Source organism: Stegostoma tigrinum, chromosome 25, assembly GCF_030684315.1.
Source record: "Stegostoma tigrinum isolate sSteTig4 chromosome 25, sSteTig4.hap1, whole genome shotgun sequence".
NCBI lineage: Eukaryota > Metazoa > Chordata > Chondrichthyes > Orectolobiformes > Stegostomatidae > Stegostoma > Stegostoma tigrinum.
Window position 1 is genome coordinate 17,218,818 of NC_081378.1, and position 24,422 is coordinate 17,243,239.

General features: G+C 39.8%; 1 protein-coding gene across 1 annotated transcript in view; it reads right to left on the reverse strand.

Moving 5' to 3' along the window:
- Positions 1-24,050, reverse strand: part of LOC125463406 (paired box protein Pax-4-like) — a 35,427-nt gene extending 11,377 nt beyond the window's left edge. Inside the window, exons 1-10 of the mRNA XM_048554662.1 lie at positions 23,962-24,050; positions 18,304-18,361; positions 17,293-17,423; positions 15,924-16,139; positions 14,523-14,613; positions 12,989-13,120; positions 10,300-10,382; positions 7,870-7,942; positions 4,878-4,975; positions 1,071-1,287 (exon numbers count right to left, since the gene is read on the reverse strand). Coding sequence (XP_048410619.1) covers positions 1,071-1,287; positions 4,878-4,975; positions 7,870-7,942; positions 10,300-10,382; positions 12,989-13,120; positions 14,523-14,613; positions 15,924-16,139; positions 17,293-17,423; positions 18,304-18,316 — 1,054 coding nt within the window. The 5' untranslated portion in view covers positions 18,317-18,361; positions 23,962-24,050. The remainder of the gene's footprint in view (positions 1-1,070; positions 1,288-4,877; positions 4,976-7,869; positions 7,943-10,299; positions 10,383-12,988; positions 13,121-14,522; positions 14,614-15,923; positions 16,140-17,292; positions 17,424-18,303; positions 18,362-23,961) is intronic.
- Between the last annotated feature and the right edge of the window lie 372 nt (positions 24,051-24,422).

Consider the following 24,422-nt stretch of genomic DNA (forward strand, 5'->3'; position numbering starts at 1 on the left):
GCATCCATTATTTCTACAGTCACTTCCTTAAGCACTCTGGGATGTAGATTGTCAGGTCCTGGCTTTGATCCCATAAATTTTCCCAGCACCATTTCTCTACTAATATTGGTCTCTCTCATTTCTTCCCTCTGACTAAATCATGCTTTCTCCAACATTCCTGTTACCTGATTTGTGTTCTCTTTTGTGAAGACATAATGAAGGTATGTATTCAGTTGCTCAGCCATTTCCTTGTCCCCTATTATGAATTCCCCCGTTTCTGTCTGTAGGGGACCTACATTTGTCTTCACCAGTCTCTTTCTCTTTACGTACCTATAGAAACTCATAATGTCAGTCTTATGTTCCCTGCAGGTTTATTTTAGTACTGTATTTTCCCCTTCTTAATCAAACCCTTTATTCTTCTTTGCTGAATTCTAAACTGCTCCCAAACCTCAGACATATTATTTTTCTTGGCCAATCTGTATGCTTCTTCCTTGGATCAGATATTATCTTTCATTTGCTTTGTAAACCATGGATTGGCCCCCTTATCCAATTTATTTCTGTGCCAGACAGGAATAAACAGTTGTTGCAGTTCCTCCATGAAGTCCTTAACCTTGTCTCTTGTTTGAGGTGTGGTGACTCTCAGGTGACTCTCTAATTGTCCTCTAGGACTATGGAGACTTTATCCTTTTACACTCTGAGTAGTGAATAGGAGGCTAAATTTATACTTAGCTTAGCATCTCTTCTGAAACACAGCAGCCGCAATAGCGTAGGATTCTGACAATTGTGCATTGTGAGTGTCAGCCAATTAATGTATTCAAATCGCTGGATTGGGATTTAAACCAAAGACTTTGCAACTCAGAGATGAATGTGCTACTCAGTGAGCCATAAAATTATTGATTGGATTTAATTTCACTTTCCTGTCTGGACAAATCCAAGTTTTAAATATGGGGACAGGGAAAAACCCACACTTTATAACCCGTGTTCAGCTCCTTAGATTGTTTATAAGTTGCTTTCCTTTAATAAAAAATTAATGAATCTCAGAAAACATCCTAATACGTCATAAAACACTTTGGGGCTACAACCAGACTTACCATTAGCGACATCTGAGGTATACGCTGGGCCAGGGCCCCGGCATGGAGGTGAGTCCAGTGTTCTGTACAGATCAAAGCCATGCATCTTCCAAGGCTCTGTAGTGGTGTTCATGCACAATTGTGATTCTGCCATGCGGTACAGATCAAATCTATGTGACTTCAGTGTCTCAGGAATCAAAAAAGCATGGTTTGGATGTACACTTTGAGGTTGGTGAGGCTGCAAATTCATAGAAAAATTATTTGGTTATCCACTTAGTGGAGCATTGTACTGGTTAAATCTAGCAGAGTGTCGAAAATTGAGGGGTGAGCCGTTTGAGGTCATTCCGTTTAAATGGTAGAAGTTCAATAAACCAAATACAGAGAGTCTCCCTCTGTTAGGTCAATCCAAACAAGGGCATATAACTTTGAAAACATAGGACATAGGGCTTGAACAGGCCTTAGAGTCCCTCAAATCTACAATTATGCATTCATGATGGATCATCTGGGTTCAGTTAATTTCCTCTCAGGTCCTTGATTCTCTTGAAAGACCAAAAACCTGTCTATCACCGTCTCAATTCTATTGTAAGAAAATCATATCAGAGCCATGTCACTTGGGAACAACATTGAGAAGAAACACGTAAGAGTAATAATAAGACAATGATAGCAAGATATCTTAACTACCCAAATATTAATTTGGATAGTTCAATTATGCAAAGTAGTACAGAAGCAAAATTCTTAAATTGTATCTTAGAAAATTTTTTAGCCAGAAACTAGAAAGCCCAACTAGGAAGGGGCAGTTCTGGACCTATATTCAGAAATGAGCCTGGCCAAGTTTTTCAGTCAGGAGGCATTTTGGGGAGAGTGATTTACAGGATTTATGCTGGGCCATGAATAAAATTTCATTGGGAAAAAGTTCTGTGGGTCAGAATATATTTTGCTCGTGGAGAGATACAGATTAATTATGGATAGTTGGTGTGGATTTGTTAAGTGAGGGTCAAATGCAAATTGTTTTGGTAATGCATTTTGATGTGGTTTAGATGGACTTTAGCAAGGCTTTTGATAAGGTCCCTCATGGCATTCTGGTTAAGTAGGAGCCCATGGAAGTAAAGGCAAAGTGGCACATTGGAACCAAGACTGACTAAGAGGCAGGAAGCAGCAGACAATGGTAAAGGAATGCCCCTGTGACTGGAAGTCTGTTTCCTGTGTGGTTATATAGGTTTTGGTGCTACGCTCCTTGCTGATTTTGCTGTATATTAATTAAGTGGGCATAATTGTAGGGAATAGGATAAAGAAGTCTGTTGATGACATGAAAATTTATCAGGCGGTAAATAGTGATGTGGATAGGCACAGGAAGATAGCATTGGACTTCTCAGCTAGGCAGAGCAGTGGAAAACGTAATTCAACTTGGAAAAGTGGGAAGTAATGCATTTGGGGAGAGCTAACAAGGCAAGGGACTGCATTTTGAATGCAAAGAAAGTACTGAAGATTCAAGGAACCTCAATGTGCATATCCACAGATACCAAAAGGCAGCAGAGGAGGTAGATAAGGTGGTTATGAAGGCACACAAGATACTTGCTGAAGCAATGTTATGCTGGAACTGCACAAAATGTTTGTTTGGCTACAACTAGAGTATTACATGCAATTCTGGTCAGCATATTCTAGGAAGAATATGATTGCACTAGAAAGGACGAAGGGGCAATTTACCAGCATGGTTTATGCCATGAGGAAAGATTTCCCTTGGGCCGTGAAGATTGAGAGGGGACCTGATAGCATTAAAAGAGGCAGAAAGAGGATGCACAGCCAGGCACTTCTTCTATTATTAGAAGGATCAATAGCCAGGGGCACAGATTTATGGTAAAAGAAAAGTTAAGCAGAAATGTTTTCACCTAGAAGGTGGTGGGAGTCTGGAACACATTGCCTGATAGGATAGTTGAGTTGGAAACTCTCACAACATTTAAGCTATATTTCAATATTCAAGGCTATGGGCCACTAGCTGGAAAATGGAATGAATGTAGTCAGATGTTTGTTGACCAGCATGCACACAATGGGCCAAATGACTTCCTTCTCTGCTGTAAATGTCTGAATCTATAAGCATTTTTGCACATAAAGTTAGTGGAAAGCTAGAATTTACTCACCTTAAAACCTGTGGATATTTGGTGACAATTGGGCCTTTCAAGGATGAAATCCATATATTTTTATTTGGTAAAGGTACCAAAGAATATGGAGCAAATGTAGGAAACTGCATTAGTGCTATAAATCAGCCATGTTCGAAAAGAAATGCTCAAGAGGTTGAACAACTTTTTCCTGATCCTAATTTTCATAAATTGAACTGAGATAAAATTATATCTACAAATCATCTGTAAAACTATGTTCTCCAATGAGGTTCTGGAACCAACAAGTGAAGAACATTAACATTGGGAGATGGAAACTTTCTACTTTGATCACCAATAGTTAGTAGTACTTCCTGGTAAGGCACAACCCAAATTAGGTGCAGATTCAGGCTTCCTCTAAACAGTCCAATCAAACACTCAGGGTAGGTACAAGGGAGGCACTGAGCTAGTAGTGTTATCACTAGACTACTAATCCTGGTCTGAATCCCACCATGGCAGGTCGTGGAATTTGAATTCAATATCTGGAAATAAGAGTCGAATGATGACTGTGAAAGTGTCTTTGATTGTCAGGAAAAGCCGATCTGGTTCATTATTGTCTTTTAGGAAAGGAAACTGCTATCCTCACCTGGTCAGGCCTACAAGTGACTCCAGATCCACAGCAATGTGGTTGAGTCTTAACTGCCCTCTGGGCAAATAGGGATGGGCAATAAATGACACTCACATACAGTGAATTAATTTTTAAAAGGTATGTGTTAGATGCAAAGTAAAGTCCTCAATTTTAATTGGCATTGTTGAATAGATAAGACCATGACTGGAACAAAAACAAAGTTGCTGAAAAAGCGCAGCAGGTCTGGCAGCATTTGTGAAGGCATAAACAGAGTTAATGTTTCAGGACCGGTGACCCTTCCTCAGAACCAGTCACCGGACCCGAAACATTAACTCTGTTTTTCCCTTCACAAATGCTGCCAGACCTGCTGAGGCCATGACTGGGCTTGTTTATGTCATCAACACCAAAAACAATCTGCAGAAAGGCTGTCTAGGCTTGAATTTTTCAAAATTACAATGTGTAGTGCTTGTAACGAGGTCAACCAGGTGGAGCTCATAGAATATGAGTTCCCTGACTAGGATGTTACTCTGGCCCAATTAGGGAGTCCTGGCTGACAGATATAAACAGGAGTGTTAGAGGTTCTGTTCATTCTGAGAAAGCCAGACCCGTGTTAATTACTATGTATGTATAAATAAAGCATGACCTGGTAACAGGATACCAGTCTCTGTGGAGTTATTTCATCAAGGGTCACATTGTTGCTGGAAATGTATGTGTGAATCATAGAATCCCTACAGCGTGGAAACAGGCCCTTTGGCCCAACAAGTCTACACTGATCCTCAGAGAACCCACCCAACCCATTCACCTAATCTACATGCCCCTGAACGCTACAGGCAATTTAACATGGCCGATCCACCTAACCTGCACATCTTTGGACTATGGGAGGACACCACAGCACCTGGAGGAAACCTGCACAGACACAGGGAGAATGTGCAAACTCCACACAGACAGTTGCCCAAGGCTGGAATTGAACCCAGGTCCCTGGTGCTGTGAGGCAGCACTGCTAACCACTGAGCCACTGTGCCACCCCATGGGAATGGGGGCTCCATGGCCCCTGTATCTGAACTTCACACAGGAAAGATGAAAAAAATAGAAATAAAGTTCTAAGGTTACCTGCAGAGATAGACTGTCAGTCATTGGTGATGGGTGGAAAGTTGGAAAACCACAAGGTGAGGCTTGTAGTTGGTTCAACATCAGACCACATGTGGTACCTAAGTGGGACACGAAGAATATTCAGTTAAATGTTGATGCCTTTGAAAAATATACCCTTCTATTGAACTGCAAAAGAAACCTAAAAACACCAGCTAAACTCCATTGATTGATAGGCAATCCACTATGAAATTAAAGGCATCTCCTTATTTTAAGAAAAGGCTATCTGGTTTTTCAATTTCAATAAAATCCATTCTGATTGACAGTTTTAAGAGTTTAAAAATTGGTTAACTGTCTTCAATGTCACAAATGAATACGTTTGTTTTTACAACAGATTGACCATTTGAGAGAGTTTTTTTTTAATGTGTTTGATTTTTTTTCAGGATCAAGTGTCTTTGAATATTGCAGCCCTATTGGATTACTAAAAGATTTTTTTATCTAATGCAGACACTAGGTGAGTGGCTACGAAGGTACATGGAGGACTGGGAAGGTTTATAAACTGAAGGGGTATAGGAAGTATGAAAGGGTTTGGATGGTCCATGTGGGGCATTTTTTCCCTACCTTTGCTCTCCATTTGTCTTAAAGGCACTCACACAACCAGGAGTACATATACACATGTACTGGTAGCCCTGTACCACCTCATCTAATGACTATTTGTCATATCCTAGCCTTGACAGTGGATGCCTGAGGAATGTTCCCACAGACAAGGCTCAGTTTGTACTATATTTGAATTTCTACATGTGATGCTCAAGCCCTGACACCCTCACATAGTAAAGAAACAGACTATCTAACCAATACTTCCTGCCATGGCACAGCGTTTTGAGTCAAAATGTTATGGGCACAACAACATTTCCTGCGGCTTGGGCACATAACCCAGGTAATCATACTCAGTACAAAATGAAACCACTGCCAGAGGTGCTATCTATAGGAGAAACAGTGAACAAGCACAGTTATTCAAAGAAGACCAGGGAAGTTTTTCCCAGTGTCATCTACAATGTTATTCCTCAATTAACATAACTGGAAGGATTGTGTCTTTTTATTTTTGCACCTTTAAAAGTTTTGGACTGCAACAAGAAAGAATTGATTTTTAAAAAACAGGGATTTACTAGGCTGGCAGCAAGAAATTTGACACCTAATGTGAACTCTGTTTTTTTTTCCTGCAAAGTGCAGATGATCAGAAGCTGAAGCAAATTATTTCTCAGTAATTGAGCAGTTTGGAACTGGAAACAAGTTATAGGGACACAGGCACAAAGACAGAGGAAGACATTGATGCATACAATTGTTCCCCCCAGCAGTAGCTGCCAATTGTCTGCAGTAAAAGAAAATCAATTTAAGCTTGAAGGAAACCAGTTACCTTTCCTGAAGTGGTTCAATTGAACAGTGACTTTTGAATTGATAAATCAAAGATTTGTACAAGGGAACCATCCATTCTGTCTTCACAAACTAGGGTAAATTCCCACAGAAAGAAATTTGAACACCGATGGTTCTGATCATCTGAAGAGGGACCATCTCAACATCAGAACTGGGCAGCAAAGACCACTCAAATGACTTTCCAGTTTTTCTACCTTGGCCATTATTTCCTTACTTTTTGTCTGTGTGTTGGGGGTTTAAAAGGGATTTAAAATCTCAGTAAGTGTTAATGCCAATAGTTTATATCTGTTTACCTGTAGTTATAGTCTAACTATTTGCAATAAATAAAAATCTTGGTTAGTACAATATCCTTGTCCATGCTTTTTATCAACCTTGGTCAGAAAGTCATCTAAATGGGATACTGTGCATACATCTGAAAAGAGAATTGAATGACTCCAGGAACGTGGAACTCAATTTATGTTATGCTACCCAGTGGGTTGCGACATCACTAAGATAGATTACCTAGTCATTATCACAATTTATTTTTGGAAACATGCTGTCTGAAAGTCAGTCATTACATGAAGATTCATTTTTTAGAAGTGTTTTTTTTCCTGTAAAGCGCTTTAGGATATGGTTAGATTGTGTAAGGTACTATAAGAATACGCAGTCTCCTCTACATTGAGGACATGAAATACAGACTGGATGACTGCTTTGCAGAAAACCTATGTACGGCCATAGAAATGACCCAGAGCGTCCAGTCGCCTGCCACTTCAACATACCACAGTGCTCCAATGCCAACATTTCTGGCTGTTGCAGTGCTCTAGCAAGGCTTAGCACAAACTTGAAGAATAACATCTTATATTTTGCTTGGGGACCCTGCAGCCATTAGGACTCAACAGAAAGTTCAATAACTTTAGAGACTGATTACATGTTTCCATGTTTTTTGCCTACCCTCATACCCTAGTCCTGTCATGGTTATGTGTTTCTTTCAGCATAGCATACACATGCTGTCCTACTCCTTGCTCTCATTATCTTTATTAACTTCTCTTCTGTTCTGGTTTGCTTTCAATAATCCCCTTGTCTGCCAGCCTTTTGTCTCTCTCTCTCTCTGTCCAGGCGCCATTTCCATCTATCTATCCACCTCTCCCCCCACCCTCCCCACCCCCCTATCCCTGCCTTCAACATAAATCCCACTTTTTCCTAGCTGCTATCAGTTCTGCTGAAGAGTCACTGGACTTAAAATATTAACTCTACTTTCTCCTCACAGATGCCATCAGACTTGCTAAGTTCCTCCAGCAATTTCTATTTTTGATAGAAAAATATGAGTCTGTCTTTTTTTGTGAACAACTTAACACTAAGTGCATTTCTGTCTTTACTGATTACTTACACATGCTTACTTTGCAGAAATTATTCTTGTACAGTTAAATAGTCGCAGATATGATTGGTGTCAACATTCTTGGAGCACTAGTTATCTCAAAAAAAGTGAGCCCGATTGTGAAACTCCAATGTGAAACAACAGGGCCCCTGAAGTAAAACTAAAAGACACCACATGTAGTAGTAGGGTGACCTTAAAGGAGACTGATTTCAGCTGGAAATGTGCACATACCATTTAAAAAACCAACTCCATTTTTCACCTTCTCTTCACGTCTCCACTTTGCTCGTCGATTAGAAAACCAGACCTAAGTGAAAGTGAAGCAAATGTAAATCAGTAACAGTAAATTTCAGTTTCATTCACATATCTGGTGTTATACATCTAACTTTTAAAAACATTAAAATAATGTGCTGGAGAAACTCAGCAGGTCCAGAGCATCTGCAAAGAGAGATAGAGGGTTAATGTTTTGAGTCCAATGAATCTTCCTGTGGAGAGAGATGTTGAGTTAACTTTTAGAGTCCAATAGCTACTTAATGAGCACTTTCTGTTTTCATTTTGGAGTTATTCACCTGTGATTTTGAATCTTGAGGCAACCATACGTGGCACAGTGGCTCAGTGGTTAGTACTGCTGCCTCATAGCACCAGGGATCCAAGTTCGATCCCACCCTTCGGCAACTGTTTGTCTGGAGTTTGCACATTCTCCCCATGTCTGCATGGGTTTCCTCCCACAGACCAGTGATTTGGCCATAGTTTTCAGTGATGTGTAGATTAAGTGGGTTATAGAGGGATGGGTCTGGTTGGGATGCTCTGAGAGTTGGTGGGGACTTGTTGGGCCAAAGGGCCTGTTTCCACACTATAGAGATTTAATGAAATGTGTTGTCACATTAAACCATTGACTTTAATGGCAATAAAAATAAGGAGAATCATAATGGGTGACTGATCTAATGTTATGCCCTCCAAAAACAGAGATTCTAACCAAAACTTGATATTCAATGGCATTTTCATTGCTGAGAACCTCATTTTGAACACTGGGGACAGGTCATTATTGACTGAAAACCTATTTGGAGCAGCTATATAAATATAGTGGCTGCAAGAAATAATCTGAGGTTGTGAATTCTGAGGCAGGTTACTCATCTTCTGACTTTTCAAACATTGTCCAGCAGCTACTGAGCACATTCCAGGAGATTGATAGAAAATTATCTATTTGTCTCAATCAACATCATATCCAATACTCAAGAAGATCTATAGCACCCTGGAAAAAATAATCTGCTTGATCAGCACTCTGCCTGCCAACTTAAGCATTCATTCCTACTGCCAACAAAGAACAGTGGTAGCAGAATGTACTACCTACTAGATTCACTGCAGTAATTATTGAAAGTTTCTTTGACAGCACTTTCCAAACCCCTGCAACATCTACCACCTAGAAGGATAACAATAGCAGATTCATAAGCACGCTTGCAAGTTCCTCACCAAGCCATATCACTGTTCCTTCACTATCACTGGGTCAATGCCCTGGAACTGCCTTCCAAACAGCACTCTAGATATACTGCCACCAGACGGGGGGCTGTAGTGGTTCTCAAGGGTAGCTCACCACCACCTCCTGAAGCACATTTATGGATGAGAAATAAACTCTGGCTTTGCCAATGACACTCACATCCAATGAAAGAACATCTGTTGTCCAGAATATTATTATACTTTCAATCCACACCACCAAGATATTATATAACTTTCATTCTATACCTGAAGGAGCCACAAGCTACATTTTGTGGGCAAATCAACTGTCAGTAAATACTGCAGTTCCTACTATCTCAGTAATTACTGACCTTGTTCTAACATTCAGAAAAGGATTGAGATTAATTATAGATACTGCAGAGTGGAAGGGTATGAGGTTTGTGTTAGGGTAAATCTAATTTGAGTTCAGCATGTTGTGCACCGGTTATGCAATTCAGAAATGGAAGTGGAAACAGGGCTAATTGGGTTCTCAGTCCAAAGTTATGAAGTAGTAATGGGTCACAATGCTATCCCCTCGCCTCTGGCCAAACTGTTCAGTATTATTATACTAACCTCACTACAAAAGAATTACTCTTTTCTCATATTAGTAGGCAGATACATGGCAGATGATATTTCTTGCAGTGTGATGAATGTGTTTAATATATTACTAACAAATGGGAATTTGAATTTTTAAAGTAATGGCACTGAAATTTGTTTTCAGTTCTGTGAAGGTAATTTTTCATCAGAGGGCAGAAAGTAATTTGGAACAGTGACTTAAGTACATAATTTCCAATAAAGCAAGTGATTCAGTTAAGTGGCTAACAGGATTCCTGTCATTTTACTTGATGAAATGACTATACTGCAGAGTTTATATCAGACAGAGAAATCAGACCAAGGACCAAGTTCAGTTTTGACTTCAGTTCAGAGTGGCCAGAAAGATTCAAATGAAGCCTAACAATACCTTGTCCATATTTTTGGAGCAATGGGTGAGTTTCCAATTCAACTTATTGCGTACACACCTACACTCAGAATCAGCTCCAAAGTTATTTATCAATAAGGAGTTCCTTCATGGAAATCAAGGATTTTTCACAGGAAGGTTTTATGGAGAAGAACATCCACTTACTGTTCAGAAATTGGAAGGCAACTCATTGGAAATAGAGATGGAATCCTTACCCGGATTCTAGCCTCTGGAAGAGATGTTTTTGAAGCTAATTTTTCTCGTACAAACACATCTGGGTATTGCGTTCTTCTGAATTCTGAAAGCACAACAGGGTAAATCTAATTTGAGTTCAGCATGTTGTGCACTGGTTATGCAATTCAGAAATGGAAGTGGAAACAGGGCCAATTGGGCATTGAACAAGGTACATATTAAAAACATAAGAAATAGGAGCAGAAGTAGGCTCTACACGGTTGTTCTATACATTGTTGAAAAAAATCATGGCTGTGCTTTGATCTCAAGTCCATCTAACACCTCACCCCATTCCCCATATTCTTCAAACCTAATTATACAAAGGTCATTGATCTCAGTTTTGAATATGACTGAGCATCCACAGCTCTCTGGGATAGAGAAATGCTAAGATTTGTAACGATTGTGAGATTTTTCTCTTTTTCTCAGTTCAAAATGGCTCTGATATCTCCAACACAACAGATCAAGGACTAATAGAGCTTGGGCTCAATCCATTAATCTCAGCCTAGTCTCAGGAATTGCAACATTATCGACATGAAACTGGAAATTTGGGAAATGCATCTCCAAAGGAAAACCCCCATATTTTTCTAACCAATGTCCTGGCAAGTACACCAGAGGGGCCTTGGTATGGATTTGGTAAACAACTATGTCAAGTCACTGATTTGACATGGGATATCAATCAGTTAAATTATATTTACCACTTTGGATTGCAGAAATTTGTTGAAGAGAGGTCCTTAATGCAAAGAAGTAGTTGAAGTGAAATCAAGATTTTCTTTGTATTTGTCAGTTGCATCAATTACTCTCATAGCAAATATAACATAGATTACATATGGAATTAAACTCCCTCTACACAATCCCATCAAACACTGCCTGTGCAGTTACAATGAGCTATACACAATTCAATGCACCCTTACTTTGTTCCATCAACTATTACTTGGGCAGTTATAGCATCGGGTAGCCACAGAACAAATCTCCCGCTATAGTACCTCATTAAACATTCCCAATCAAATACATAGCTCTCTGCAAGATAATAGTTACAAATTTATCTGTTGTTCCTTTTATGTATACAAGATTGATCTCCTCATGTCCAAACGGTGCCTTCACTTTTGTGACTGTCTTTTACTTTCAGTTTGCTTACAAGATAATCATCTATCACTTTCTCTGTTGACTATTATTTTATTTACAAACTCATTGATGCTCTGGATGCTCTGGTTTCCTTCCACAGTCCAAAGATGTACAAAGTAGGTGGATTGGCCATGGTAAATTACCCATAGTGTTCAGGGGTGTGGAGGTCAGGTGTATTAGCCACAGGGAATATAGGATAAGGTGATGGGTCTGGGTGGGGTGCTCTTTGGTAGGTTGATGTGGACTTGTTGGGCCAAATGGCCTGTTTCCACACTATGGAGATTCTATAAATTCTATAATTCAGCTCTATAATTTTTTTTCTCATTTCCCTTTTACTTCTCCTCGGTTATTCACTTACCTCCAAGATACCCTCTGTGCTACTGATATTGATTTGGTATACCTCATACCTAGAATTAATGAGGATAAATATCCACCAGTCTTCTCTCCCTTTCCAAAATTAGCTTCAACATGAGTTCGGCAGCAACTTCAGTGAATTAAATTCAACATCTGGCTAAGTAGCAACACACTTTCTGAATTAAGCAGTCATGCTCCAGTCCAGAAACACAATCAAAGGATTGGTGATACACGATCAAATGTGCTATCTTTAAGCCAAGATGTTAACCATTTACTTCTTCCCTCCTCACCATCCAAGGACCTAGATACACCTTCCAGGTGAAGCACTGTTTTATCTGCACTTTACTCAGTATAGTCTACTGTAATCACTGCTCATAATATGGCCTCCTTTGCATTGGGAAGACAAAATGCAGACTGAGCAACTACTTTGCATAACACCTATGCTCTGTTTGTACAAATGCCCCTGAGCTTCCTATTCCCCAACAATTCAACACACCACCCTGTTCCCTGGCCAACATCTCTGTCTCAGGCTTGTTGCAGTGCTCCAGCAAAGCTCAGCACAAGCTGGTAAAACAGCACTTCAATTTCCACTTGGGGACACTGCAGCCCTCAGAATCCAACATCAAGTTCAATAATTTTAGGGCCTAAGAATCTTCTCCCATGTCCTTAACCCCGCACATCAGGCCTAGTCATCACATGGGCTGCTACCATGACCATTCCATTGTCAGCTACTAATGGGTGCAATCAGCAGATATTGATTCACACAGGCTGACCTCTACCCATTCCTTTGTCTATCCAACTGTTCTTTGTTTCTCAGGGCTTCATCTCTACCTATTATTTATTCCTCCCCCTCCCCTACCCCATCCTTAGCATACCATCTTCCTGCACCAGAGGGATGCTATGATTCGATATATGCCAACATTTTTCTAGCTATAATCAATTATGAATTGTTAACTCAACTTTCTCTCTGCAGATGGTGACAGATCTTTTGAGGTTATCCAGAAATTTCAGTTTTTGTTTCAGATTTCCAGCATCGACAGCTCTTTGTTTTAATTATAGCTGTATTTCATTAGGGTCTACTGGGAAATTGTCAGGACATGAAAGATACCAGTGGAACACAAGTTATTTCCTTTACAATCTGTGAGATTTTGATCAACAACTACTTTTGCCCAGACCTATCTGCAAACATGTCTGTACCTTTCTCCAACTCCTCAGCCTGCCCTTGTGTGAAAATGGTTCGGTTCCTTTGCTGACAGCTTGGCTGAACATCCTCAACAAAATCAGATGACAAGATGTTCAAAATTTCACCTGTTTCTTGCTCTCCAAAATCTGAAAGAAGAACCCAAAACGAATGAATAAATGGTGAGTGTGTCGAACAGAAATTTTTTTGCATCATTAAGAAATCACAAATGTGGTAGAGGACAGCATGAATTCAGAATGAAGCTCAACAGTGTTCTCTAATTCCACTCTGAAAACTACAAACAACTAAAAAAACCATACATTTTCTCATTTCTCACACCAATTATTTTTAAGATGCATCAGAAGTTCAAAGTTCCACCACGGGAATATGAACACATAATCAAGCCTGACACTTCAGTGCAATATTGAAGGAGAGTTGCGCTGTCAGAAATACTGTCTTCCCAGTGAGAGGTTAACTGAGACCATCTTCCTTCTCAATTTGAAAGATTTCAACAGAGTTGGGATTGAGAAATGACCTGTACTTGTTGAGGACATCAAAACTGGGGCCCATGAGTATAAGATATTTGCAAATAAATCCAATTGTGAATTCAAGAAAACCTTCATTACCTCGTGAGAATGTGGAACTTGCTGTGACAGTGAGTACTTTCGGACAATTGTAGGAACTCACTTAAAGAGAAGCTACAAAATCACATGAGGGAGAAAGGAGTAGAACGACGTGGTGAAAGAATTAAACAGTTAAAAGTGGGAGGAGGTGGATGCAGAATAAACAATAGGGTAGGTTTAGGAAAACTATTTTTTCTCGTGTGGGAATCTGCAATAAAGTAATATATTATACAAAGGATCATATGAATTTGGAATTCTTTACACCAAAATCTGGGATAATAGGAATGTTCAAGGCTAAAATCAATAGACTTTAGTCAGGTAACATTATCAAGATATCAAACAAAGTTGGATAAACTAAATAGAGACACAGATCGAGCATTGTCTAAGCGTACGGTAGAACAAGTACAAAGTGATGGATAGGGCTCTCCTGTTCTTATATACAGAATTAAAACTGCTCTTGTGCAGAATATACAACTAGCCTTTGAGAGATTTTTTAAAAAAATTGCTTGTCCTTGAAAATTGAGCGATTTTGGAAAATTTGTATTTAAAATATCTATCTCTAGCTGTTCTGAGTAGGTTCTGGTGGGTCTTCTGTGTGCTGATATTGTTTGAATGATGGTCATTTGGGAAGGAGACGCAGATGCTTCATTAATTCAATAAGGACAGACCTTGAGCTTTGCCTGCAAAATGATAGCAATAACCTGCACAACTCCTCTACCTGTGTTTAAAAGGACTGGCAACTTTAATGAACTATTGTGTAGTTTTATTCTTATGTTCTCATAACCTCAGCAAATTAAAATATCATCCTGAACTCAGAGGCAGGCTTTACAAAATCTGTTATTTATGGCTTTGTTGTTTGCCCTTCTTAACCTCACTTATAATGTATTTTTCTGTTTTACTATTGTTTCCATGTTGGAAGCAACCCCACCTCTTGTCCATTGGTTCCTTGTTGTGACCTCAGATGTAGAGATTTGTACGTCAGGCTGCAGGTTCCGCAAGACTCGATTAATAGAAGAAACCTACAAAAGATGCAAAGAGCATAGTTGATAATTGTCCATTCATGTAACTTTACAAAATCAATCATGAGTATTGGCTCTTTCAATATAAAATATTATGAATGTATTGATGCACTGATTTTCATTTTTAAGGTATGTCAATTCAACACTGGTGCAATATTGGAGCTAAAATACTTAAATATGTCACACAAATTTGCCACACTCCTTTGTGTTTAGAAAGTTGATGGGTAGTATAATTGAGATCTTTAGAATGATTATGGAACTAAATAGGATAGATACTGTACAGAGAAACAATTTTCTCTACTCGAAGAATCTTAAAACAGAATCTTGGTCGTCTGGAACTGAAATTCAGAAGTACTTTTCTTCAACCAAACTTTGGTGTAAGTATAAAACTCTGTTTGAACTGTAGACAATTGGAACAGTTGGAAATTTTGAAATTGAAATGCATTGATTTATGTGAAGGAAATATACTGAGGTTATATAAAGGAAGTACAAATGATTTCAAAGCATAGATCACCCATGGTCTAACAAGTATGGCAGAGTTGGCTTGAAATGAAGGGATCATTCTTTCAAAGGTAAAAGAAAGATTCACATTGGTGCAATTAGGGCTGTACATCTAATAACCGGACATGTAAAAGAGCACTTAGAATTAGAAGGTGGTGAAACCTTGGTATTGTCTATTTCAGAGGGTTTCATAGATTCAATCATTGAGCATGTTCAATACAGAAATTTGTAGATTTTTGAATAGAAATGACATCAAGGGATATGGGGATAATGGTGAAAAATGCTGTAGATATTTATGATCAGTTAGAACCTGTTTGAATGGTGGAACAAGTTTGATTGGATGAATGACATATTCCTGTTTGTATTTCCTATGATCCTGAGATTAGATATATCCAGATTGTACTTAATAAGTTTTATCCTAAAGTAGGCAAAATATATATGCAGCTCAACATCAGATATTGCCTTCAACTGCACAAGTGGCAGCTAAACTTACACAACCATGAGCAAACTGCTTTTTAAATTAATTTGAAGAATTCTTATCCTGTGAGCCTAAGCCTTCCGCAAACTGAGTTGAAACTGTACTGTTACACTGAGCCCTTACAATTGGCAATCACACAAAAAAACTTTTATCCTGCCAATATAAACTAGATTTTGTTCTAAAAGGTGACATAGTCACAATGGGCTAAATGGAATTCATCAATGCTGTTAGATTCTATTATTTTAACCTGTTTGTTGGTGAAAAAACATTCAGACTTATCTGGAGTTTGGAGTTCATAGGTACATAGAAAAGAATTTATGATCAAACTTACACTAGGAATTGTGTCCTTGGTGCAGATTCCTTCTGACAATAACTTCCCACGGATTTCCCTGGCAAACATTGATGGATTATTCCATTTAAGATGAGCAATCTTAGCCACCACCTCTGGGGTTGACAGTCGTGGTTTACTCCCACCAATTGCTTTTGGACCAACAGAGCCTGTTTGGTAGTATCGGCCCAGAATCTTACTGACACAGCCATTGGAGACCTGCATTGGAGAGAAGAAGCAATAATGTGCCATGGCTGCAGTAGGCTGCTGTAAGATGCTGTGACGTGCTGTAAGGTTCAATATGGTGCAGTAAGGTGCATTAGTCACTGCTCAGATGACAATCATGATGATGAGACAGCAACCTAAATTTATATAGCACTGCTAAATGACCCTTTATGTATGCCAAACGAACACCACATTGGTACAAGATTTGGAAGTCCCAGCTGAAATCCATCAAAGATAGGTCTTCATCACACTTTTGAAAGTGAGGAAGGAAGATGACAGATTTTCAGGAGGTAGTATTAAAGAATAGGGCTGAGGCATCTGAAGACTTTGTCACTGATGAACCAAGGAATGCAGTAAAATTCAGCAGATCAGTTCATCTAGAATCAAAAGTCACAAGCTGTGACAGAAGTCTGGAGGACATTGTGAAGGCAATGTAGGTTGAGATGATGGAAAGAATTGAAATTAGGTGAAAGATTTCAATTTGAAGACAGTAGGCTTGAAAAGTGATGGGTGAATGGAGCAGTGAATGAGATTTAGTGCAGGATGAGGAGCAGCCACAGAGTTTCAGATGAGTGAAGTTTGTGTTGGATACTGTTTAACAAACTGGTATGAACGACCAATGAAGGTCAAGTGCAGCGTAACTGAAAACATGAATTACAGTTTTAGCTCTGAGAAGAGTATTTGTGGGGAAAAAGTGAGTTGGTGTCTGTGAACAATCTCTAATAGATTGGATGTAAAATCTTGAGCTCAGTTTAATGTTACATCTTCTGGTTCATCTTAAGTGAAGGACAGGGATGGGTTCAGGGAAGGTTATGCAGTTATTGACAGCAAAAAGTGTGATATCTTTGATCTTGCTAATGTTCAGCAAGTAATTTTCTAGCTAAACTGACTCTTACAGCAGTTGTTTGTAGCACTGTGTTCATTTGCTCTGGGTTTATCAGTTGACATTGAATTTTCAGGTGCAGTTGATGTTATTAGCAATTCATTTGAAACTAACCCAGTTAATTTCACTTGTATTTTTATATACAGTAGACAGGGAAGCCATTCATCCATTTATTCTGGCCTGGATTTAGACTTTCCCGCTGGATTTTCCTGCTGCATATTTGATAATCCTAAGATGCTCAAGCAATATTTAAACATTGTTGACCTGTAAAATCCTGGAGATGTCACATGCCCTGATGCCACCAACTGCCATCTCTATGATCTTCTTCCGCTTACAGGTGGGCAAGGGGCGACCATTCACAAAGACACCTCCAAGTTGATTCACACAGCCCACACCTAGAAATAGAGAAGGCAGAGGAGAAATGTGCGATTTATTTTTTTTACCTATTGTTTTACAAGTGGCTATCAGGTAGTCTTCAAGTCTAAAGCCAGTGTCTATCTTGTGATCCATTATCTGTGGGGAGCACGCGATTTGGTTCCCATCCACAATGTATACAGCCTTTCCGGAAAACATAGCTGTACAGAGGTCAGGAGTATAAACACTGGTCACATACTTGGCCCAATGATACTTAGGTGAAATGCACCCATCCTGTCACTATTCCAGCTAAAACCAGCTAACTCAACACAGGCTAGGCACAGAAACCACAGCCGGCACTGAATGTTGCGCCGTATTAAAATCACCCGCTGAGTGTCTTCCTGTGCAGGACTATGGACAGCGCTCTTAGTTCAGAGCTCTACAAATCGGAAATGTTGCAGCTACGGACGGAAATTGCTGCCATTCTCAATGCGGCAGCTGCAGCAAAGTTCATTTAACTAAATGGCATTTAGCTGTCGGGAAATCTAACACTAATAATCATATTATTTTGAGCCTCAGTGGTTCATTCTATGGGTTTGAGTACACATCCAAACCGAACGCATTGACAGAAGCGATGCCAACAGTGACATCCCGTGGGCGGAAATTGTTTCAGTGTGATTCTTCTCCGATTGTTATGTTCTCTGCACTAACGAAGGCAGCTTTATGATCAGTTCAGACGAAAAGTCCAACAAGAACTGGAAATCTGAAATGAATGACCAAGGCCGAATCATTAAGCGATCTTTTCAGATATTGACCTGTATTCTAGAATCCCTTGTGACAACAACAGAAAAGAATCATTAATAAATAAATTTAAGCCATCACACGTTTCAAATTTTTCTCCAAAATTGAATGGTTAAATACCTTTATATGACATTGTTTCAGATTCAGATTCTCTCTATTTTCATCATTGATTGGTGTTCTGCAAAAAAGTCAACAGTCATTTCGTTTATATTTTGGTTTAATGCTTTAGTTCTTCGGGCGAGGAATGTTAAATTAGGGAACACACTTTCCAGGCCTGTAGCCGGTATCCCCTGTTGAGGCAGAGCATGCTTTGGTAGAGCTCCACTACTTTGCCCCAGTTTTACAGTCCCAATATTCTATCCAGTGGATAAGCACGAATTGTTCCGAGATTACCATTTTTGCAACTTTAATGATTTTGATATCTGTTACACGATTTTAATAGGCAAAGTTTTTTTTTAAAAAAAGAAGAAATCAAACCAATAAACAACATAAGAGCCTTTAGAGAGACTCGAGACGCAATCTAGAAAAGGTTAACAATCAGAGACTGTTCCAATGGATTTGGGAATAAGCCATAGTGCTATCTATTTCCGAGAAACCAAACAATTGCATCGACTGACTCATCAAGATAACGGAACGAATTTTAAAGAACAAAATTGAGGAGTATTTATACGAAATAAAATCTAATATCTAATGCACAACACGGGTTCAGAATAAGCAATTCTTGCCTCACCAACTTCCTTCGACTTTTTTGAAATGATACGCTAGGCGGAAGTTAGAAAGTCCCAAGACCTGACAAGACCAAGTTCTGGTCATTCAGATCACGATTCCAAAGCAGGCACGGAGAAGAAACCGCTGTCTGATTTTATTAAGCTCAACTATGACTGTGGGACATAACCACCAAATGGAAAATGTTCATGACTGAGGTCAGAAAGCCTTTCTTCTCACAAAACAAAATTCCATTTTTCAAGAGGAATTAATCTTTCATCAGGATTTCAAGGACTGAATACTAACTCCTCTCTTTAATTCATTCTCCACCATGATGCTGTACCGTCCCTACATTATTACCAATCACAAAGCTTCGGCGATCTTCACCATGTCCACCACATACGATATGAACCCCAAAAAGAATGACTTCCTCTCCATTTGCCAATCTTACAGAAGCTCAGTTATCCAGAATACTTCTGTTGACCCTCGCACCGCCACAATTTCCAAATGTTCTATTCTTGGCACTCTCTTACATGACCAGAGAGACAATCAGCATCTGTCCATTTACCTATCCCTACATTCCCGTCCAGGGAGGGCTCCAATGCTTCTTTCCATTGTCGACAATTTATGCCTACTTTGATGCTAACAATACAAATTTTACAGGGGAGATCAAACACTGATCATATTTATTTTTAAGTTTCTTACCTTTCTAACCTTTGCTCCCACTCACCACTCTGGCTGTCCTATCTGTAGCCTTTCTCCAAGTATGAAGCACTATATCTTACATCTAAACATTTTTTACAACAGTGACTACAGTACACAAGTCATTTGTTAACTGTAGAGAGCTTTCTGGGTTTGTGAAAAATGGCATTTCAATGCAAGTCTTTCTTCCTCTCAGCTGAAAACAATGCAAGCCTCTGGTGTAAGTATTGACTTTAGTAAATTTAGATCTCAACGATTTTCACAAATTCCAATTCAATCAAGAGTTGATGAAGGTGAGGAGTAGGTCCACAGTCTCTGGGGAACAGGGAAAGTGGGCCAATGGCACTCACCCTACATGCCCCCTCCACCACTGAGAAGAGAACAGCTGCAATGCTGTGAGAACATTATCATGCCCAAGTTTCCTTCAGCCTTGATTTGGATCCATGTTAGCATCTCTTCTTCAGTACTCCATTGGTATCATGCATTTCCCTGTCTAACATTCCAACACAATCAGCCACCAATATCTCAGAGCAATAAGAGTGAGTATTCAATTTCTTCCTGGTTAGTTTATACATATATATTATATACATACATATATAAATTACAGCTGAAACAATTTTAACTTAGTTTAGTGAGGCAAGGTTTTTGGAAGTACTTATATAGCAATGTAGAGATTATTTATGTATGCTGGGAGGACTTCCTAATATTGCAGAGCTCCAATGATTCATACAAATTCCCATATTAACAAGGAGCAGTACCACAATCACAAAGGTTACCACTCAACTGAATGTGCAGTTAGTCTGTGACTACACCAAAAACATCTTAGTGAATGCTTGTCATCCTCACAGTACCCATATTGCTTTCATTCTGCACCAGTTGCAATACCCACCACTCTTGTGCAAGAGTAGACAGCTGGTCAATAACAGGAGCTACAACTTTCATTTATGCCTCTCTTTCCACCATCTCACCACATGAGGTCAGAATACATTTTGAAAAATAGTGACCCACAACATTGTGGATAAAGTCATTGGCCTCTTAAAGCAACAATTTTGCCCTTCAGATTGCCTAGGCATGGGCAAGTGTGCGTCCATGCTTGTGGTGGTAGGCTGTGTCACTGAGAAACTTTTAATTCTGAAGGGCCTGTGCTGGAGAAGGAGGTAAAGGAGGTGATAGTGTAAACAAGGAGCCCACATCCATCGTGTGTAACTGGGTGGAGGAATGGGAACAAGAACATTGTGAGGTTTCACTTCAGTTTAAAGGAATTTCTCCATCTGAACATGGACCCACCATTCTTTAATCTGATGTCACTGTATACATTTAGCCAACATAATTCAATAAGCATTAATAGCTAAAAACTTTACCCCACAACTTTATCCTAAAACACATCAATAGTATGAAAAATTAACTCAGCAGTTTTATGCATCCCCTTAGTGCTTGTCTTGTATGAGAGACCTGTTCCCTTGCTTAGTAGTTATTTGCAGTTCTACCACAGTGGGTGCAGCTTGGTTGGTTTAATGTTGATAGGTTGCTGTGGGGAAGTTTGCATAAGGTCTGATTAGGCATTTTCATGCAGTTCTGGACCTTGAGGACCTGATTTCAGAGTGCATCACCTTGGAATGGGTGGCAGCAGTCTGGCTAGCAGTGACAATAAGAAGGAGAAGATGGGTTTGGTAATGATAATGTCACTGGATTCATAGTCATGAGGTCTAGGTCAGGAAGATAGATCAGATCAAATGCAAACTCTCTAGTGGTTGAAGTTGTAAAGACCAAACCTTTGTGGACATGACAGATTATAAGTTCATTTAATAGGTTCAATTCGCCAATTAATGAAAGCTGCACTCATTTATAGTGACATTGAAACCATTACTGGTTGTCATAAAGCACCATATGATTCATTAATGTCCTTTGGGGAAGGAAATCTGCCATGCTTACCCAACTTGATCTGTATGTAATGTGGTTACCTTTAACTGGACTCAAAAGCAATTGGGTATGGGCAAAAAATGTTGGCACTGCCAGTACTGCCCATATCTCATGAAAAATTAAAGTAAAAGAAGACCAGCAGTTATAACAGCAGTGATTGGAGGGTGAATATTGTCATTCTGACAGGACGCAGCCGATCTGTGCTCCATGATGCTATTGCTGTTCCAATACATTGGCACCTCAGTAATCCTCATAATCTCTTTCACCATAGATTGCTGGACTACTTTGAGAACCTGTATGCCCCTTTGAACACTGAATTCGCACCTGGAGTAGCACCAATCTCAATCTGCATGGTAACAATTTGTGCCTGGGAGGCAGATGCTTCTTAACATGCAGCAACCTAATGATCTCTGTGTGAACTGAACTGAGACTTCAGGAGCCTCTGCCTTTGCAACAGTAAATTTATATAGCAATCAGCAGTTATTCCTTCATGGGTCAATCTGGCAATGATGCAATGGTGGAGTTTACCACAAAGGAGAAGATGGGTTCTAAGATCTGAGAAATGCCAAGCACCACTTGGAGCTGAACTCCTCCAAGCTCCTGGATAATCACTGGAGTCTGTCTGCCAGGCCTGTCAATGCACTCAAACAAATATTTTTAATCAACCTATTCAGAAATATTATTACACACTTCTGAAACAGGTGGGACCTGAACCTGGGCCTTTTGGCTCAGAGGCAGGGATGCTACTACTAAGCCACAAGAGCCTTGTCAATGCACTGAAACATTTCAGTATGCATCAATATTAGATATTCCCTATAATCCAGCCCAATACAATCCTTATCTGTGAACTCCTAGGAGAGGCCTTTGTATAGCCCACTCGTGCTCAATAATTCACCACATGCTGTTCCTAACCATACACTAGCCTCTGACATCTGCTCAGCAGCTCAGCAGCTCAGCTGATGGTTACAAGTGTAAAAGCCTCATCTTCACTCTTTTAGGGTTGACCTCTTCTTTCTCATGTCTCTTTGGAAGTCAATTCTTGACTATCTAAGAGCACAAAAGTGAAATGAAAGGTTAGGAATAAAGGAAACAAGGATAATAAAGGGTCTTTCCTGAATGCTAGGGTCGCTGCTATTGCATGTGTGAGCAGTGTAAGAAGTGGGTGGTCTGTGAAACAATGGGGAATGCATACATACATCTTGACTTTATAGCTAAGGTCATTCAACATTCTCATTGTTGCCAAACCCTGGGAGCAACATCTGGCATTAAGCACCCCATCACCCGTTCCACTCTCATCATTTTCTATTCCAGAGGAGGAGGACTGAACCAATAAGAGTTTAAGGAACAAGGAATGACTGCACGGGCCGTATTGGTGAAAGTCAGATCTGGAATATTCAGGCTGAGTGGCACAACTTTTGAAGGACATTGTTGGTTCACTAGAATGCAGCAGGGAGAAATGAGCTCTCAAAAGCCAGGAGAAAGTTTGGACTTGTTCTTGTAAACCTATACAGCTGCTAGCAATGCAGGGCACAGGGAAAGAGATTGTTAATAATGTATGGATCACTAAAATTCATTTTCTGTACATTGATACACTATCTACTCGTTAAGGAATGTTTGGTTTTGGGTGGTATTAGTTGCTGCAATAAAAAATGTGAAATATTAATCTTTGGTTACTTTCATTGATTGTTTGGAAAGGTATATCTCTTTTAAAAAAAGTTATTCCTTTTTTCCAGGAGGTAAAAATGACATGGATGAGTTTAAGGCACTGGATGTGAGTTTGCTCGCTGAGCTGGAAGGTTAGTTTTCAGACGTTTCGTCACCATTCTACGTAACATTCTCAGTGAGCCTCCGACAAAGCTTCGTCGGAGGCTCACTGATGATGTTACGTAGAATGGTGACAAAACGTCTGAAAACTAACCTTCCAGCTCAGCGAGCAAACTTCTCAAAACTCGCAAGTTTAAGGTACTGCACACTGGAAGGGAACATCGACTACATACAAACTCAATGGAGTACCTAGTGTTGATCCAGCTTGCAGCAAAGCTGAAAAAAACCCAAAAGTTGGTGAGCTCAGTACTCAATCTGTTCAGTAGAGACGCAGCAGCAATGGGAAGAGTGATCAGAATTCGATATTGTTACTGCTAAAACAACGCAGTACAGTTAAAGAAAGAGCAGAGTTAAAACGGCATTACACACCAAATTATTAAACCCGGGAAGCAATGTAAAGGAATTCAAAATCTCCAAGGCAAGTAGACTGAACAACGATGGAAGGCTTTGGGGTCCTTAGACCCGAAATTTTTTTTCACTTTTAACTTCAAATCACTTTTCAAGTCACATCGCTCACAATCTGCACCGAACCACCGATCAATTTAAACCTTCTCACCCTGCACTCTACCACGTATTTAAAGACAAATACAATCAGAAATAGTTTGACCGCGGGTTCAGCTTTGTTACCTTACGATGGATGAGTTCGGCGCGAAGTGAATGACTGTCTCTTGTAATCCCTCTGCGGGCTGGATCTGAGTTAATGTGGCCTTTTGTCCCTGCCTCCTGTTGATTTTAACACCCAGTCAAGGAGGCTCTGATAGGAGAATACAGGTGAGGTCACATTGCGAGGGAGGAGACTGTATTCGGGGGTCTCTGATCGCCAATGGAGAGCTCACTGTCACCCAGCCACTTCAGTGATAGCCCTTAATACTCTCCAACCGACCTAGCGCAGGATCCGACAACTGCCTCGCATCTCTCCTTGACTTCAGACGTGCACTGCCTGAACTCGCCGCCGGGAGATGAGTCAGATCTTTGTGGTGGAAAGAGAGTTTACTCACATTGTAACATAAACTCTGCGGAAGCAAAATCAACAAGAACTGAAATCCTTTCACAATGCGTCAGGATCATTTCCCACAAAACCGATCATA